This window comes from Pneumocystis jirovecii (assembly GCF_001477535.1).
Source record: "Pneumocystis jirovecii RU7 chromosome Unknown supercont1.9, whole genome shotgun sequence".
Taxonomy (NCBI): Eukaryota; Fungi; Ascomycota; class Pneumocystomycetes; order Pneumocystales; family Pneumocystaceae; genus Pneumocystis; species Pneumocystis jirovecii.
In genome coordinates this window covers 279,018-296,339 of record NW_017264783.1, presented here as the reverse complement: position 1 = coordinate 296,339, position 17,322 = coordinate 279,018, and the positions used below count along the sequence as shown (strand labels likewise).

Sequence of the window (17,322 nt, the reverse complement as noted above, 5' to 3'; positions counted from 1 at the left end):
CATCTAAGAGCACTCACAATGTGCAGAGGCTTGAAAGGAGCCACAAAACGAGGTGCGTTGCCGGGGTAACACTGGACGACATGGTGCTCAAGCTTGCAGAAGACGCAGTTATCGAGGCGGCCTATAGGAATTAATATATAATGTAAAAAAACAAAAAAGAGGGCAAACAATTGAGTGAATGATGACCGGTAAGAAGATACTGCACAAGTGGAGGAATATGTGAAAGAGCCTGAAGAACAGCATTAAGATAACACGAATTGCCGATATTAATTAGGCCGGGCGGAGGCGGACGAACACTAGTCCAGTCAAGTAGAAGACGGTCGGGAGAAAAAAGAACAGTAGAAGGAGTCTTTGGGAGGGGAATGGGTGGAAGAGAGGGTTCAGAGCGTGGAGATAACGTAGACAGGCGAGGAGAGGCGTCAGAGAGCGGATCTGAGTTAAGAGGAGTATAGAGAGGAGCCCAGTCGGCAGGAGACTCGAGAAAGCGTGGGCCAAAGCGGACAGGATTCATGAGCAAAGCACTAAGGCTGCAGAGGCCAGAAAGGTCCAGAGAACGGTCCATGGGGCCCAGAATTCGGCAACAAAACCTGTGGCGCCAGATTTGCAGCAACAGGATTTACAGCAGCAAAACCCGTGGAAAAACCTGCAATCAGCAGCTCTACTGTCTGTGTGCCTTTGATGGGCCCTGAGATACGATTTCTGCTACAGTTTCTTCCGCAATAACGTCTTCTGGTGCAATTCCACGCAGAAACTCTCTTGAAACACTTTTTCACGGTTCCCGGCTGTGTGCTTTTTTTGGAATGGAACCACGTGACATTCACGTGACATATACTCAGCCCACGCAGTCGACCGAGCAGAGCAGTCAGTGTCAGATTGATGAGCGATCCACAGAACACATCCGATACACAATATACAGAGTATGCTGGGCAGCATGAGGCCATACAGCACGAACAGAAGCATGTTCACGACGTTTATCAGGCAATTGCACCGGGTTTCTCAGCAACACGCCGGAAGGTAAGTTTGTCCACAGCAGTACAATATTAACAGAGACAGCCGTGGCCTTCCGTTGTGAATTTTCTTATGAAGCAGCCAAAAGGTGCACTTGGGCTTGATATTGGCTGTGGCAATGGCCGCCATCTCTCTGTACGCTCAGACATCATTCTTATTGGCCTCGACAGGTAACACGCACTCTGCCTTAACCCTGACGCAATAACCTGGCCCTACACTACACAATGGCCCAGACCTAACCCTGACTGAATGGCAAACAGTCTGGACCATAGCTGACTGAAAAGCTGCAGTTAAATACAGACAAGTCAGCACTGAGAAGCGCCTTTGAGCCATTACAAACAGATCAAGGACTTAGAACAGCGTAAAGCAGCAGTTTAAGCGTTAGCTGTCTGGACTATGTACAGAGCCACAGAACGGCTTATACTGGCCTCAATGGCTCCATATTAGCATAGAATGTCTGAGGTGCTGTTGCTGCTAGATACTATGCTGATGATCCAGCACACCAGCCCAGTCCTAACACAGGTATAACCCTGATCTGACATTCTAGTAATGGTTTGACTCAAAAACTAAGCATAACAATGTCTAACAATACCATTAGGTATATTTTTGTCTATACTGTGTCTTGTGTTATATATATATATACACAGAGCTACAGTGACTCAGAATTGGTTGCCGTGGTTGCAGTTGCCAGGGTTGCAAGTCGACACTAGTGGATGACTTACGTAAGCAGATGCGAGGCGCTAGTGCGTCGGACGGTTAGTGCGTCGAACACAGACGTGCTCGTTGGCGACGGGTTGTCAGTGCCAATGAGACCGATATTTGATTTTTGCTTGTCAATTGCAGTGATTCACCACTTTTCAACGGAAACACGGCGAATTGCAGCATTACGTGCATTATTAGAAGTACTTCGGCCAGGAGGAAGTGCGTATATAGTTGTATGGGCGCTGGAACAAGCAGATTCTCGCCGAGGATGGGATGCAAATGACAAACAAGACATCTTTGTACCATGGAAAAGAAACGAAGGAAAAGGTTCATCAGAACATAAAGAACGGTATTATCATTTATTTCGAAGTGGAGAACTTGAAAGATGTATTCGTACAGCCGGCGGCACGGTTATTGCTAGCGGTTTCGAGCGTGATAATTGGTGGGCACAAATGGGGAAATTTTGAGGGTTAAAAAAAAATAAAAAGAAAATATAGTAGAATTAACAGAAAAGAAGCAGAAATACCTAAAATAAACAATTATAGGTGAAAATAGAATTTTTGTGTATAAATTTTCAATCTCAGTTTGAGAAAATAAGAGCTAAAATTACACTGACAGGCAGGAATACTTAATGCAAAAATTATAATTGAGAATGAGCAAACAGAATTACGGCAGTATTTTGAATATTAGTAAATATCATAGAAAGTCAGATTAAATAAAATATTTGAGGAATCACTATAGATACATTTAAAATAGTGCACAAACGGGTCGACAAAGACTGTATATTCTTTATATTATTATTTATCGGAACACCCAAGCAGCATCGACAAGAGCAAGAATAATAATTTATAAAAAATACAGCAGATGGGAGTGTTGGTGCAGATTATCTCACCAGAACGGAGTGTTGAACGATATGTTGAACCGAACTGGACAGTAGCACACCTAAAAGAACGGCTTGAACTAATTACAGGGATTCCTATGGAAGCACAACGATTGACCTTATCTGATGATACAGAAGTGACAGATACAACCATTACACTTAATGCACTTGGGATAATTCAAAATACAAGTCTTTATGTATGTTCTAATCATATTACAAGCGGTCGTTAAAACTCTAGGTATCGGATATTAGAGAGGAGACAACGGTTAACAAATCGAATGAAGTGAACAGCCCGTCTGAAGATACAGAACATTTCAAACTAAGTAATGAAGCATACGCAGCACGACCTAATACATTTACTAAGTGGCGAGAAACACATTTTGAAAAAATGAATGACAAATCAGCTTTTTTTAGAACAAACCGAGCCTTACAAAAGATACATGAAAAAGGTATCTGTATTGGTGAAAAATGTATTATCAAAAGCACAGACCAAATACGTAATGGCTGGGTCCGGTTTATTGGTCATGTCAAAGGATTGCCTGAGGGTATCTGGATTGGTGTCGAATATGACGCACCTATTGGCAAAAATGATGGATCATTCCAAGGTGTTCGCTATTTCTCCGCTAATGAAAACTGTGGATCATTTCTCCATCCCGATCGAATTGAAATGTGCCCACCTTCTCCACTTATGAATGCGGATTCAGAAGAGGAAATATAAACTGACATCCAAAATCCATATGTACATAAAAATAAGAAATAAGCCATTAAACAGACAATGCTAAACACGCAGCTCTTCGTTTTCTAATGTATCAGTTGCCTGTGTAAAAAATAACCTTGACACTTTATTTGCAATATTTCGTATAGAATAATAATTGCCTAAATATATTATAAACGAAAAAACAGTACTCAAATGGATACCTCTAGGTACAATAAAATGAGAACCTCTTTTTAATCGGAACGAAGTCTGATGCACAGTAGCTTCTACTGCACCTTCAAGAATAACAAAAGTCATAACATTATGTTTAGAAGGTTTTGTTGTCTTTTCACCGCCTCTTGGTAAGTCCATCACACCCGTTGCAAAGAAAGGAGCCTCGTCAAACGTCTTTTGAAACTTAATGATTGCATTTGCAACATCTCTCGGTGCATATGAAGATGCAGGATATGCAATTCCTAAACTCAATATTAAATACTAATATTTACCGAAAAAAACTTACGTTTAATAATAGGCTTTTTGTCATGCCAATTAATTACTTCGCATTCAACATCCACCTTTTCTTCCCATTCTTCATCACTGGTACTCTCATGTTTAGCCATTTTCTTCTTGAAACTAGTATTTTTCACTCGACCAGTCCCTTTAGACCTACTTGGTATACTTATAGGATCAATACGAATAATTTCTTTAATTTTCGGCATGGCAGGACCCGATTTTCTTCGCTCACCAAGCTCATATACAATCCTTTCATTTCTCCAGTAAGCTAACGGAGCAACTTTTGTCCGTAAAGATCGTCTTGTAGCATTTACACGAGGAGAAAGAGCAGTTGGTGGAGAATCTTCCGAAGAATCAGAATGTTTAGAATGCTTTTTGACCATCTTAGTTTTTGTAATTATTTTTGAAGAAACATCTGATGATTCTGCTGAAGAATGAGATGAAAATGAATGTTTTTCAGGTGAATATTTCGATACAACTTTTTTCGATTTTAGTAATGGACGGGATGCCTTTTGTTTTTTACGAGAACCATCAGTGTTTGTCAATCTTTTCTTAACAGGGGACTCTTTCCTGGGTTTGCTAACCATTTTATCATTAAAGTCTTTCTCTATAGACTCTTCTGTATCATGTTTAAATGATTCATTCCAATCTTGTATATTTTCGTAACCGCCATTTTCAACATTATCTTGTAAATCAGCCTCACTACTTTCTGAATTGTTCATAAGACTAAACGTTTTTTGTCTTGTTTTCTGCTGCACTAGTAGACCCCGTTTAGTACTCATATGGGCTTGAGTAACAGGCTTATAAGTCTCTACAGGCTCATCTTCTACCTCAGCAGTAGCAGAAAAATCAAGTCGCCGAGCCACACCATCTGACCAATCCAATTGTCTAGGCGATATTAGACATTCCCGTTTCTGTGTCGAAGGAACACGAAGAGCTGGCGACTTCAAATTCGTTTTAACAGGAGACCGGCTGATCCATGGTGATTCTCCTTTATAGATCCGCTGATTTGTCAATGCATCTGGAAGTTTAGATCCTGGCCATGCATTCAACGGTTTTCGTGAAGCAATGACATCTGATACGTCACGGGACGGACCTGGACATGTCAATCCATGTTATATGCCCCAAATAAGAATTATACTGTTAGCAACATCCATACTCTGTTCTAATGAAATCGTTTGATCATTCTTATAAAACACTTCTTGCGCAGAAACAGCCATTTCATTCAATAATGGTGGAGTAACTTGAGAAAAAAATGCATCTATATCTTCCATCCCAAAAGAATCCCGTTGAATATCTTCATTAATCTTTAAACCTGTTTTTCTAAGAAAATCAGTATAAACCAACCACTTTTCCCGAGAAGACATTGTCAACTCGGTTCAATATAATATACCTCCCAACAATACCAATTTCCATAAATTGGCCATTAGGACGCGTAGCAGAACCAGTCTGCCGCATCGATGCAGACTGCCAAATCATTGTGTTTTAATATTCTTTATCAGTATTGAAACTATAATCTATAATGGTCCTCAAAACACAAGAAAAAACACTAAACGTCTAAAGAACTGTTCCCTAATATAATAAACAACTCTAAACCCTTATACTGCAAAAAAAAAAACAAGATATCTTCTTCACACGTATTCCTTGCTTACAATTTAGCAATGTCTTTCAAAAAACAGTATTTTAAACGGATTCAAAAACGTAGACCACTGAAAACACTGGAAGAACTAAATATATCTATTTATATACTTCAGATATCAGAATCTTGGCAGAGTTACTTACATTTCAATATTCACTTTTTTTGTTGCTGTTATAATCACTCGACACGCAAACGTGTACGTCACCATGGACAACCATTGCCCTAACAACGATCTCAATATCATAAATTAATCTTTAAATAAAACCAGTTAAAAAACATTTGAGCAAAGCTTTTTTATATATTAATACAAATGAATTGGAAGAAAAATAGTTCATTTAAAAAAGAAAATGAAAAAACTGTTTTTCCAGATCTAAATAATGACTTATATGAACCGATAAAAAAAATTATTCATTCAAAAGAAAAACTCTGTAAATCAGACACCTGGATTGCAGGAATAGATGAAGCAGGACGAGGACCAGTTAGTATTTCTTTTTTAATGCAAAATAACTCTAATTGCTTATTTTAACTAGGTTCTAGGTACACTTCAAGAGCATATTAAATATCACTAATAAAAGACTAAAAATAGGGCCAATGGTGTATAGTGTTGCTTATTGTCCTCAGAATTATGCAAATATATTAAAAGAATACGGATTCTCGGGTAACTTGTGTCTTTTTTACTAAAAAAGCTAAAACAATATCAGATTCAAAAACTTTAACACCAGAGCAACGAAAACAATTAATGCAAATGCTTTGTACACATAATGAACTGAAAAAAAATGTAGGATGGTCTATATGTATAGTTTCTGCCCGTGAAATATCTCAAGGAATGCTACGTCCTGATGGATCATATAATCTGAATGCACAAGCACACGACACAACAATTCAACTTTTATTTGAAGTTTTCAAGCGTAATCCTGGTATTAAAGAAGTAATTTTACATTATTGGGTTACTTATTCTGATTCAAAAGGTCTATGTTGATACAGTAGGCCCATCATCTTCTTATCAAATTAAACTTCAACAGCTATTTCCACAAACTAATGTAATAGTTACGGAAAAAGCTGATTCAATCTATCCAATCGTGAGTACAGCAAGCATTTGTGCAAAAGTTTCGAGGGATAATGCACTTTCTAAAGCAGCTATTCATGGAGAATCCTGGGGAAGCGGATATCCATCAGGTAGCAATCCGTTACACAGATTTCATTGGATTAATAGATATAGATCCAATAACATGCAAATGGCTGAAATACTCAATGGATCCGATTTTTGGGTGGCCATATGAAATCGTGCGCTACTCCTGGCAAACAGCTAAAGATCTTTTGGAAAAAGATGCACAGAAAAAGGATAATTCAAAAGTTCATGTTGAATGGTATAAAAAAAACGAAAAGAGTAGCATGCGAGATATTCAAAGCTATTCTAAAACCTCTAAAACCACACAAGAAGGCATCAATTTATCTTGGTATGGCCAAAATATCGAACATGATTTTTAGTCATTTCTAGTTAACATTTTTTTAATTATTTATCCAAATATCCCAATCAAAAATATAATAACTATTAAATAAATTCAACAAATAACACAAAGTATTTAAAAAAGGTTTAACTCATTTAAATCCTAAATATCTGTTATATATATTTCTCTAAGTCCTCTTTTCGATAAACATATAGACTATTTAAGGGAATTAAAGGATATAAATGAACTTAAAGGATAATCGACATACTTTTCATGACAAAAATATATAACATGCTATATAACTCTCATCATTTTTCTAATATTTATGACATTTGAGTTTTTAAACAATATTTCATGTTTCAATCAATCCTAAATATTTATACAATATATTAACTATTTATATTATTCATTATTATCCGTTAATTATTTTTCCTCCTATTGCCCCTTATTCTTTTCATTAATCTTATCATCCAAAGTATCATCTGTCTCATCATTACTCCTTTCTTTATTCTGAATCTTATTATCGATAAGCTAAACATATTTAGTTAACTCCATAAAAATAATAAAATATTACATCATGTAATGACATCACACATCGTATAATACTACTTAAGTAGATGCACATTAATTGATCATTTGTTTTTACACGAAACGCTTTAGTCAAATCATTATTAGGATCATATTTTTCGTTATTCCCTTGAATAGAAGATATTTTTGTATCGGGAAAAAACGAAGAAAGATTTGGAACTAAATTAAAAATGTCCTGCATGATTTCAAGAATCATATGATTGACAGGAAGCTTTTTATCAAGAACTTTACCAAGATATTGAGAAATCTCACTTAATCGTTGACTCAATCCACGAAGAGAATGAAGCTGATTTGTAATACGAGTAGAAAGCGTGCCTACAGCCGCATTCTTGATGTCTCTAAGAAGATGCTCTACACAAATTTCTTCAACTTCTTCTGCTTCAATACTCGATGAAACATGAACAAAAGTCTTTGATGTCATTGTGTCATCCTAAAAAAGTAAAAAACAATAAAAAACTCAAAAAAAACCTACATCCCTAATCTCCTCTATTACAAAGTATGCATCAGTAGGAATACCAAGTGTTCGTGGCTTCACGTTAATAATCACCAATAAAGGATCAGGAATATATTTTTTAAAAAGTTCATTAATTTCAATATCAGAAGATCTTAGCTTAGGTCCTGTATGATACCACCCAATCATTTTTTCTCGAACTAGTTCATCTCAAAAATAAAATAACCAAAATTATTATAAAACATACCATTAATCTTTTTAAACATCTCATTCATAGATTCCATATAATTGTGGTCCAAAAACCATACCTGTGGATCTTTCTCATCCTCTTCAAAGGGAACTTGCGCATTTTCAGACGCTTTTATGTCTCTGACAATATATAATACTTACCCACAAAACTATTGGCAACATTTACAATTTTACCATTTTTTTGACCTAAAAGAACACCTACCACACGTTTTGAAGTATTAAGTGCAACTCTATTAAACGCATCGACTACAGAAAGCAAAACAAGAGGATGAATAATCTATATATACTGATCAATCCTTTTTCTCTCAAATTCTACCCCCTTTTCACTGGATTTCATACAACTTGAGTAGTCATCCATGAAAGAGTCTCTGAAGGCGTTTTTGCAGGCATAATTCACAAAATTCTGCTCGTTAAAGCCCCAAAATCAGCAGCTTTCTATGCTTACAGTTTTTTATGTCGATCTTAAAAATATCTAGTGTGCCAAGCAGATATATTTCCATGACTACAGTAACCATAGAAACCATGTCTCGATAGCATCAAACAGAATACAACTTTGAAAAGTTAAAAAATCATCTTTATAGTCTTTTTTATAGTATTTTATTAGATAACATGGAAATTATTCAAAGAGAATTAAAAAAAATTCAGTCTAATTTTTCATCATTTCAGAATTACTTCCAAGATTCAAAAAAAAAAGAGAAACAATCTCAAGAACTTCGAATGATTCTCATTGGGCCTCCAGGTTCAGGTAGATCAAATTAAAAACAATTCAATTAGTGTGGAACAAGTAGTATATGTAGTTTAGAGGACATATAGCCGTTTTATCACACTAAAACCACAAAAACAATGCCAAATAATGTAAAACTGATAAAAAATAGGCAAAGGAACACAGGCACCTAAAATCAAGAAAGAATTTTGTATTTGCCATTTGGTAGGGCCTAGGGAGTATTTATAAGTCTATTAAGCCATTTAGGCAACAGGTGATATGCTTCGTTCACATGTTGCTCGAAAAACAGTGTTAGGCAAAGAGGCCAAGTCGATTATGGAGAGAGGCGAGCTTGTAAATGATGATATTATGGTTGGCATGATCAAAAATGAATTGGAAGAAAATGAGGAGTGTAAAAACGGGTGTGACTAAACGCTATCTAATTGTAATTTTAATTGGTGACAGATTTATCCTTGATGGATTTCCACGCACCATTCTTCAAGCAAAAAAGTTGGATGCTATGCTTGAGAAAAATGGAAAAAGAATCGACCATGTCCTTGAATTTCAAATTGATGATGAACTGCTTGTTCATAGGGTGACTGGTCGATTAGTTCATCTAGCAAGTGGTCGAACATATCATAGAGAGTTTCAGTACAAATATTTAGGATTTTTTAGCTTAAAAGGTTTACTAATGTGTACTAGACCGCCAAAAGAACCGATGAAAGATGATGTGACAGGTGAACCATTGATTCAAAGATCAGATGATAATATTGAAACACTCAAAAGTAGACTAAGTTACATTTTTACAACACTTTTCTTTTGCTACATACTAATTTTTCTATGTAGAAACTTACCATGAACAAACATCTCCCGTTATCAGTTATTATAAATCTCATGGTATTTGGTCGGGCTTGGATGCAGCACAAAGCCCCTCCAAAGTCTGGCAATCAATGTTAAACATATTCACACATTCATGTAAAAAAGAAGGAGTCTCAATTCATTGAATTTTTATTATTTATTTTCAAATGAAAAATATTTTTTTCATTGATATCAAAATTATCTTTTTTTCAAAAAAAGAAAAAAATAAAGATAAATTGTTACATTCACTATTTATACTATCCATATAAACACTTTTCTTTTGTATATTTCTTTTATTTATTTTTTCATCTCCTATTCAACGGAAGACGCTCGACCACTGACTTATTTCATACAAAAATGCCAGGCAAAACTGTCAGTTTATCAACAAGTGAAAAAGTAGATGATACGAATAATTCACCACTTCTGTCTGAAACAGAAGCAACCAGAGACGTGACATCAAAACGCCAAACAGGAAGACCAAAGGATTCAGAGCAATCAGCAAAAGTTTTGGATGAAAATCAAAGTTCAGATGATTCAAGTGAATATTCAGATCGTCCACCAAAAAAACATAAAAAAGAGGAACAGAATAGGGAAACAAGTGGTTCCGAAGAAGAAGAAAGTTATTCTGAAAATGATGTTGTAAGTCAAGTTTTTTTTCTAAAAAAGCATATTAATTATTGACAGGATACACAAGAAACAGAAGAAGTTGACTCATTGAGAATATTTAACACATGCTAATACTATTTAAAGGACTCGGATGACGACTATGAGGAAGAAGATAGTGAATAGCTGTGGGTTTTCTATCATACCACACTTTATCGTATCTGCCTTGTTCCCTCCCCCTTTATTCGAATTTATAATGCGTCATCTTTCACACTAAAATACTTTGACATCACCAACAGTTAGAAAATGTTAGTGTTTTTATATCTATTTCTAATTCGGCATTCCATCTTATTGTACAGTTAAAGATGTTCAATGTATTATAACATCCCCTTTATTATATGAGAGATATTACTTAATGCAATATTACAATCATTATATCAGTGGAACAGATGTTATGCCCAAAACAATATGCTAAATATATGATTTTTTTATTCACCTATTGTCTTTCTTTTTCCCAGTACAGTATTTGCTGATTTTTCATTTTCAACAGTTGATTCTAATGGATTTTCCCTTAAAAGCGATTGACTGGCTACGCTTGCTTCAGATAAGCAGAGTGCATGATATACAACGTTTTCTATAGAAATCGCATTTTTCCATACCCATTCTTCTACATCTTCATTCCATACACTCACAAACTTTTCTTTACATATTGGACATGGTTCATTTAACACATTAGGGTCTGTGGGCACAAGAACATATGACTCATCCGGATTAAATTCATTTTCTTTTTTAGGTTTTTCTGAATTGTTTTCCAAGGATTCTGGAGTTATCGAAGAAACATCCTGATATGTATATTTAATCCATTCCTATCCAATATTAATAACCTAATATATTACTTTTATAATATTATTTTACTTCTTCATCAAAATACCAACATCTGCTTTGACCTCGTAATGAAATCTCTCTCAGTCTATTATTAATACGAAAATGCCAATCAAGATGTGCATCTCTTCTTTTCCTACCATCATCTGTATCTTCAAATCTTTTAGCACATGTACGACATTGCAAACTCATGCATTCATATAACAAAACAATGAGCTCGGGGCGATGTCTTTAGAATTTAGTTAAAATAATAATAATTAAGAAGCATACTTTGCAAGGGACGACGATTTAAGCTCAATATTGTTCAAGCTACTATTTAGTATTGCAAAAGAAGATAGTGAAAGAGTACTAGGATCGATAGAAATATAAGATTTTGCATCATTAGTCGAATTCGTAGAATCATTCGTAAGCAAACCAGCACTCCTTAAAGAAGCCAACAAAGTCTCAGTGTCTGTAGATTGCATATTTGACGGTATGTTTACAGATGAATTAATATATGGAATTTGAAACGGGTAATAATGAGGTGCTTGAGATGTATTTTGTTGTTGTTGCAATGATAATGCTGATAATTGCTCTTTAATAGCAGATAATTGATTGGGAGGCAATGTTGAAACCTGAAGTATCGATTGTAATTTTATAAGTGCAGGAATCTGCTTTAAAGATATTTCATCATTTGGGTTTAAAAGAACACGTTTTTGAGCAGCGGTTAAAAGGGAAGAAATATCAACCAAAAGAGAATTCACAGTGACATTCGGTATTATAGGAACTAAAGCCTGCAATGACTAAATATTAATCATAAAGAAAAAAACAGCACAAAATTTACATGATGATTTCCCATATAACTTGCATTGTTAGAAATATTTCCAAAACTTATTACCCCAGAAGAATGATCGGTAACATTTTGTGGTAATAAAGAAGGCAATATTATAGATTTAGGAGCAAGTAATTTACGTTGATCATGATGTTGACGCAACTGTCGGATTTTATTTAAAAGACCATCAATTTTGCGAGTAATTTCTTGAGAGAACACTGGTGTAAGAGAATTTGTCCCAGGAACTGGTTGTTTCCATGTTTGCAATAATTCTTCCATTTTCATACGCAAATGAGGTTCCATGAGAGTATATGTATTAATAAATATTTTCGAAAGGTTATGACCAAAATAAATAGTATATGGACTTCCTACGTTTTTACATATAGAATCTAAAAGATAAAGAGCATGCAATTTGTGGGGAGGCGGTGCCTATAATTCCATTAGTAATTTAATTTGAACATTATTTATTCTAAGACAACAACATAATAAAGAACTTACCCGATTTATATGCTCTTCAATTGCTTTTACAATATACTGTGCAGCATAAAGTGTCTCTTGTGCGATCATAGTAAGGTCTCGAATCAACGGTCTGGAGTTAATAGTTAAATCTTGTAGTGAATCAAGATAATCCTGTTTAATCTCCTCAAGTTCTTCTTGAGCAAGTGGCATTTTTGAGATAAAATAAATACTATTGACTTAAACAAAAATCAAAATAGATACTGTACAAGCGTTTCACTATTTAAGATTCTAATTGTTATAAAAAATGATCCAATGCTTATCGCTATATAGTAAAAAATTATCACCTTTTAAGGAATTATATTTCTTTTGGAAAATAGAAACTTCTTAATATATATCAAAAAAAGTGTTTAAATATAATAAAATCTTTAGAACCGTTTAATCCTAGGAAGAATTTCCAATTCACAATAATGAAAGTATATAAAAACAAATGTTCTAGAAAATAGAACAAAAATACTTTCTTAAGACACTTAAATAAGAGTACTATTATTTCCCGAAAATTTAAATAACTTTAAACAGTGAGTTTTAACTTAAAAATAACCGTTTTAACACCCAGTTTTTTTAAATTTTCACACTGAAAACTTTTTTGTTCTTTAAGAACTTTATAAAATAAATATATTCTAATATTTCCCTATTTTTCTTTTTAAAAACCTTTTTTATTTTAATTTTTTAGTCGTTCAAAATAACTGACGTTTAAAGACAGTTATTATAACAACAGTTGCTATGATCTACAATGTGTTACTGTGGCAACAGTCTTAGACGACATAAAAGACAAGCAAAGAAAATCTTCTTGAAATTATAAAAACCTGAAAAAATCATACAAAAACTTAAAAATATTAGTAATTTCAAATATTAGGTACATTTTTTACAAGTATTTCATAAACTAGTAATTGTTTATTTGGTTTGAACCTTGTTTTAAAAAATTATTAATTAACTTCGTGTATATATAGAAAATAAAGGTTATATGGGACTTGCATTAAGTTAAAACACAGTTTTCAGAAGCCTTATAGATAAGAAATACGTCTACATAGTTTATTTTTCGAATACTATTGTTTTAAAACAATCTATACAGCAAATTATTTGGAAAACTGTCAGTGTTATACGATTTACTTAAACAGGTGATTACAAAACTTTATTATATATTTTTCATGAGTATAGTATAAGAAGTGATCTTTTTTTGACATTTTTATATAAAACATAAATTTTAAACAAAAAATAGCATATTAATTTTAATATTTTGAATATACACATGTTTTCTATTATAAGAAGCTGGCGTGTGCGTGTATGGAATGAAGTGTTTGCATCTTTTGCAAAACGTGCATTTTCTACGACTCAGATTTCAAAAATGGAAGTAGAAATTGAGATTGACGGGAAACCAATCATGATTGAACAAGGATCTGTACTGGTATGTACATAAATATATTAAATCTTTTATATAAAATAATAAATAAAATAGATTCAAGCATGTGAAAAAGCAGGAATTCAAATACCTCGATTTTGTTATCATGAGCGCTTACAAATTGCTGGTAATTGTCGTATGTGTTTAGTAGAAGTAGAAAAAGCACCCAAACCTGTTGCTAGTTGTGCAATGCCGGTAATGCCAGGCATGAAAATCAGAACTAACTCACAAATGGTTCATAAAGCACGTGAAGGTGTTATGGAATTTTTACTTGCAAATCATCCTTTGGACTGTCGTAAGATATCAAAAAGGTTTAGTTAATCATGCTAAAAATATAAGCTATTTGTGACCAAGGTGGAGAATGTGATCTTCAGGACCAATCTATGCGCTATGGATCAGATCGAGGACGGTTTTATGAACATGTAGGAAAACGTGCTGTTGAAGACAAAGATCTTGGTCCTCTTATAAAAACTACAATGACAAGGTTCAACCGTAGATAATATCATATGCTAAGTATTAATTACTTTTAGATGTATCCATTGTACTCGCTGTGTTCGTTTTGCAAACGAACTTGCCGGTGCTGCAGAGCTAGGTACCACTGGTCGAGGTAATGATATGCAAGTATGTATTTCTTACTATTTAAATTATTCTGATTAATTTATTTAGATTGGAACATATCTCCAGACTCATCTTAATTCTGAAATGTCTGGAAATATTATTGATTTATGTCCAGTAGGTGCACTTACATCAAAACCCTATGCTTTTCGTGCACGTCCATGGGAATTAAAACGAACAGACTCAATTGACATACATGATGCTGTTGGGTCTTCTATTTCTGTGAACAGTCGTGGATTGGAAGTTATGCGAATTTTACCAAGACTTAATAATGATGTTAATGAAGAATGGATCAATGATAAAACACGGTTTGCAAATGATGGATTAAAAATTCAGCGTTTAGAAATTCCTCTTATTCGTAAAAACGATAAATATATTCCTGCAACATGGGATCAGGCATTATGTGAAATTTCATCAGCCTATAAACGTATTTCGCCTATAGGCGATGAATTTAAAGCAATTTCTGGTCACTTAGCTGATGCTGAGTCATTAGTTTGCTTAAAAGACTTAACGAATCGTTTAGGATCTGAAAATCTTGCTCTCGATCAGCCTAAAGGAAATGAACCTCTTCCACATGGAATCGATATTAGAACAAATTATTTATTCAATTCTACTATACGAGGAGTTGAAAAAGCTGATTTTATTCTACTTGTGGGAACAAATCCTCGTCACGAAGCAGCAGTTCTCAACTCTAGAATCAGAAAATCATGGCTTCGTTCTAATAATATTGAAATTGCTATGGTTGGAGAAAACCCATTAACTACTTATCATTATGAATATATTGGGGATAATGCCATTGCTCTAAAAGATGCATTAAATGGAAATATTGGAAAAAAATTAAAGGGATGCAAAAAACCTATGATTATTATTGGAAGTGCAGTAGCAGAACAACCCGATGCTAAATTTATCTATGAAACTATTGGAAAGTTTATTAATAAAAACAAAAACATTTTTTTAACGTCAGAATGGAATGGATACAATGTCTTGCAAAGAGTATGAAAATAATTTCATTTTATATTGTAATCTAAATTATATTAAGGTTGCATCTAGAAATGCAGCATATGATATTGGATTTGTTACATCATCTCCTAAAACAGTATCTGTTAGACCAAAGTTCATCTATCTTCTTGGCGCAGATGAATTTGCTGCTAAAGACATTCCAGAAGATTCATTTGTTGTATATCAAGGACATCACGGGGATCTTGGAGCACAATATGCAGACGTGATTTTGCCTAGTTGTGCATATACAGAACAATCTGGGACTTATGTTAATCTTGAGGGAAGAACGCAAATTACACAAGCAGCAATAAATTCACCTGGTGTTGCTCGCGAAAATTGGAAAATAATTAGAGCATTATCCGAATATCTTGGTGTAACCCTTCCATATGATGGTATACTTTTTAGAATTTATGATTATGCTTATACTTTTTAAGATATTCATGGTTTACGTAACAGAATGAATCAAATTGCGCCCTCTTTAACTCGTTATAATGTTATCGAATCATGTTCCATGTCAGATCTTGGTATGAAAGTTCAGATACAAGATCATAACGAAGAATCACAAGCAATCGGTCATACACTTATGAATCCAATCACTGATTTTTATCTAACAGATGTCATTTCACGAAAGTAAGTTTTCTCTTTTTTTTCTAAATTTCATAATTTTAGTTCAAAAACAATGGCAAAATGTTCAGCTCATTTTTCAAAAAAAGAATCACAAGATAAAATATTTCATTAATGTATTGGTATCTTTACTGCTTTTTTTTATCTAATTAATTATTCACAGAATTTTTTGATATTACAAAAACATCAAATCATTAGTAATTAATTCTATTTCCTCTATCCACCTCTGCATGTATATTTTTAATTAACAACATGTCTACTTTGCATGTTTGTATTTTTTACATTTTAAACCTTTTTGCTTGTAATACCGATATAACATGATCTTCCAAATCTTATATACTTTTTCAATATTTATAAGTTTGGTATCTTCAATAGATTTAAAAGGTTCTATTCTTCCAAATAAATTCCTTTCTTCAACAAAAGAATTATCTCCTTCCACAGTTATTTTATTATCAGCAGCAAATATCCTAAAAAAAACACGTCCAACATCAAAAGGGCATTTTTGTATTGAAAATGTTGAAAAAGGCTCTTATTTATTAGAAGTTCTAAGCTTCACTCATCGTTTTGATCCATTAAGGGTTGATATTTTTTCTATTGAGGATGTACTAGCAAAGGGATTGAATGTATCTACCAAAGATCAGGAAACCCAACTTCCTACATTAATTCAGATATACCAAATATACAAAGGCCATGCATGGGATGACTTTGGTCCAAGAATGCCGTATCCAATACAACTTAGTCCTACAGGCATAGAATCTTATGATCCTGTAAGTATATCTAACATCTAAAACAAATTTTAAAAATATACAGAAACGAGAATCTCTAAAGATTTTATCACTTTTTAAAAACCCTATGGTTCAAATTATTATTGTAACAATGATTTCATTGTTCATTTTTCCAAAATTGATGACTATGCTAGGTATTTTATTAATCAGATGAAATATTTACTAATTAATTTAAAGATGCAGAACAATTAACAGAATACCAAAGAATGCATTCACAACAAAAAAAGGATAACCTTCCTGGCAAAACTCAAGACACTGAAATGACATTACGACTTTCTAATAAAAAGTTTAAAACTTCAAAACTAAACAATAAAACAAACTAGTCTTGAAAACATTTATTTTAAAGAATGTACAT

General features: G+C 33.7%; 11 protein-coding genes across 11 annotated transcripts; 7 read left to right on the top strand and 4 right to left on the bottom strand.

Annotated features, from left to right (window-relative positions):
* The first annotated feature begins 810 nt into the window (after positions 1–810).
* On the top strand, positions 811–2,243 carry T551_02200 (tRNA (carboxymethyluridine(34)-5-O)-methyltransferase). The gene is made up of 3 exons (XM_018374463.1): positions 811–1,014; positions 1,054–1,178; positions 1,739–2,243. Exons 1-3 carry the CDS (start codon positions 877–879, stop codon positions 2,175–2,177), a joined length of 702 nt encoding a protein of 233 aa, XP_018229415.1. The 5' UTR covers positions 811–876; the 3' UTR covers positions 2,178–2,243.
* Positions 2,244–2,574: 331 nt separating this feature from the next.
* T551_02199 (uncharacterized protein) lies at positions 2,575–3,308 on the top strand (the record flags this gene model as incomplete). Its single annotated transcript, XM_018374462.1, has 2 exons — positions 2,575–2,787; positions 2,829–3,308. 2 exons carry the CDS (start codon positions 2,575–2,577, stop codon positions 3,306–3,308), a joined length of 693 nt encoding a protein of 230 aa, XP_018229414.1.
* A 60-nt stretch (positions 3,309–3,368) lies between these two features.
* Positions 3,369–5,276, bottom strand: T551_02198 (uncharacterized protein; the record flags this gene model as incomplete). The annotated part of the gene is made up of 5 exons (XM_018374461.1): positions 3,369–3,466; positions 3,509–3,760; positions 3,805–4,893; positions 4,939–5,120; positions 5,191–5,276. The coding sequence occupies 5 exons, from the start codon at positions 5,274–5,276 to the stop codon at positions 3,369–3,371; spliced, it is 1,707 nt and encodes a 568-aa protein (XP_018229413.1).
* Positions 5,277–5,746: 470 nt separating this feature from the next.
* Positions 5,747–6,924, top strand: T551_02197 (ribonuclease HII; the record flags this gene model as incomplete). Its single annotated transcript, XM_018374460.1, has 5 exons — positions 5,747–5,914; positions 5,974–6,094; positions 6,138–6,364; positions 6,405–6,612; positions 6,656–6,924. The coding sequence occupies 5 exons, from the start codon at positions 5,747–5,749 to the stop codon at positions 6,922–6,924; spliced, it is 993 nt and encodes a 330-aa protein (XP_018229412.1).
* Positions 6,925–7,319: 395 nt separating this feature from the next.
* Positions 7,320–8,562, bottom strand: T551_02196 (proteasome regulatory particle lid subunit RPN8; the record flags this gene model as incomplete). The annotated part of the gene is made up of 6 exons (XM_018374459.1): positions 7,320–7,415; positions 7,459–7,902; positions 7,945–8,123; positions 8,171–8,263; positions 8,314–8,449; positions 8,512–8,562. The coding sequence occupies 6 exons, from the start codon at positions 8,560–8,562 to the stop codon at positions 7,320–7,322; spliced, it is 999 nt and encodes a 332-aa protein (XP_018229411.1).
* Positions 8,563–8,781: 219 nt separating this feature from the next.
* T551_02195 (adenylate kinase ADK1) lies at positions 8,782–9,879 on the top strand (the record flags this gene model as incomplete). The annotated part of the gene is made up of 6 exons (XM_018374458.1): positions 8,782–8,917; positions 9,048–9,100; positions 9,143–9,297; positions 9,341–9,526; positions 9,578–9,669; positions 9,722–9,879. 6 exons carry the CDS (start codon positions 8,782–8,784, stop codon positions 9,877–9,879), a joined length of 780 nt encoding a protein of 259 aa, XP_018229410.1.
* A 211-nt stretch (positions 9,880–10,090) lies between these two features.
* T551_02194 (uncharacterized protein) lies at positions 10,091–10,522 on the top strand (the record flags this gene model as incomplete). Its single annotated transcript, XM_018374457.1, has 3 exons — positions 10,091–10,372; positions 10,418–10,438; positions 10,484–10,522. 3 exons carry the CDS (start codon positions 10,091–10,093, stop codon positions 10,520–10,522), a joined length of 342 nt encoding a protein of 113 aa, XP_018229409.1.
* A 302-nt stretch (positions 10,523–10,824) lies between these two features.
* Positions 10,825–12,698, bottom strand: T551_02193 (uncharacterized protein; the record flags this gene model as incomplete). The annotated part of the gene is made up of 5 exons (XM_018374456.1): positions 10,825–11,202; positions 11,252–11,447; positions 11,489–12,000; positions 12,042–12,458; positions 12,528–12,698. 5 exons carry the CDS (start codon positions 12,696–12,698, stop codon positions 10,825–10,827), a joined length of 1,674 nt encoding a protein of 557 aa, XP_018229408.1.
* A 215-nt stretch (positions 12,699–12,913) lies between these two features.
* Positions 12,914–13,425, bottom strand: T551_02192 (uncharacterized protein; the record flags this gene model as incomplete). The annotated part of the gene is given in 7 exon segments (XM_018374455.1): positions 12,914–12,980; positions 13,003–13,028; positions 13,087–13,119; positions 13,128–13,145; positions 13,288–13,334; positions 13,352–13,371; positions 13,415–13,425. Coding segments are annotated over 7 exon segments (222 nt in total).
* A 302-nt stretch (positions 13,426–13,727) lies between these two features.
* Positions 13,728–16,338, top strand: T551_02191 (NADH dehydrogenase (quinone), G subunit). The gene is made up of 8 exons (XM_018374454.1): positions 13,728–13,950; positions 14,002–14,239; positions 14,284–14,428; positions 14,475–14,565; positions 14,611–15,552; positions 15,599–15,950; positions 15,993–16,188; positions 16,228–16,338. The coding sequence occupies exons 1-8, from the start codon at positions 13,795–13,797 to the stop codon at positions 16,295–16,297; spliced, it is 2,190 nt and encodes a 729-aa protein (XP_018229406.1). The 5' UTR covers positions 13,728–13,794; the 3' UTR covers positions 16,298–16,338.
* Positions 16,339–16,499: 161 nt separating this feature from the next.
* On the top strand, positions 16,500–17,290 carry T551_02190 (uncharacterized protein; the record flags this gene model as incomplete). Its single annotated transcript, XM_018374453.1, has 3 exons — positions 16,500–16,949; positions 16,993–17,101; positions 17,145–17,290. 3 exons carry the CDS (start codon positions 16,500–16,502, stop codon positions 17,288–17,290), a joined length of 705 nt encoding a protein of 234 aa, XP_018229405.1.
* Between the last annotated feature and the right edge of the window lie 32 nt (positions 17,291–17,322).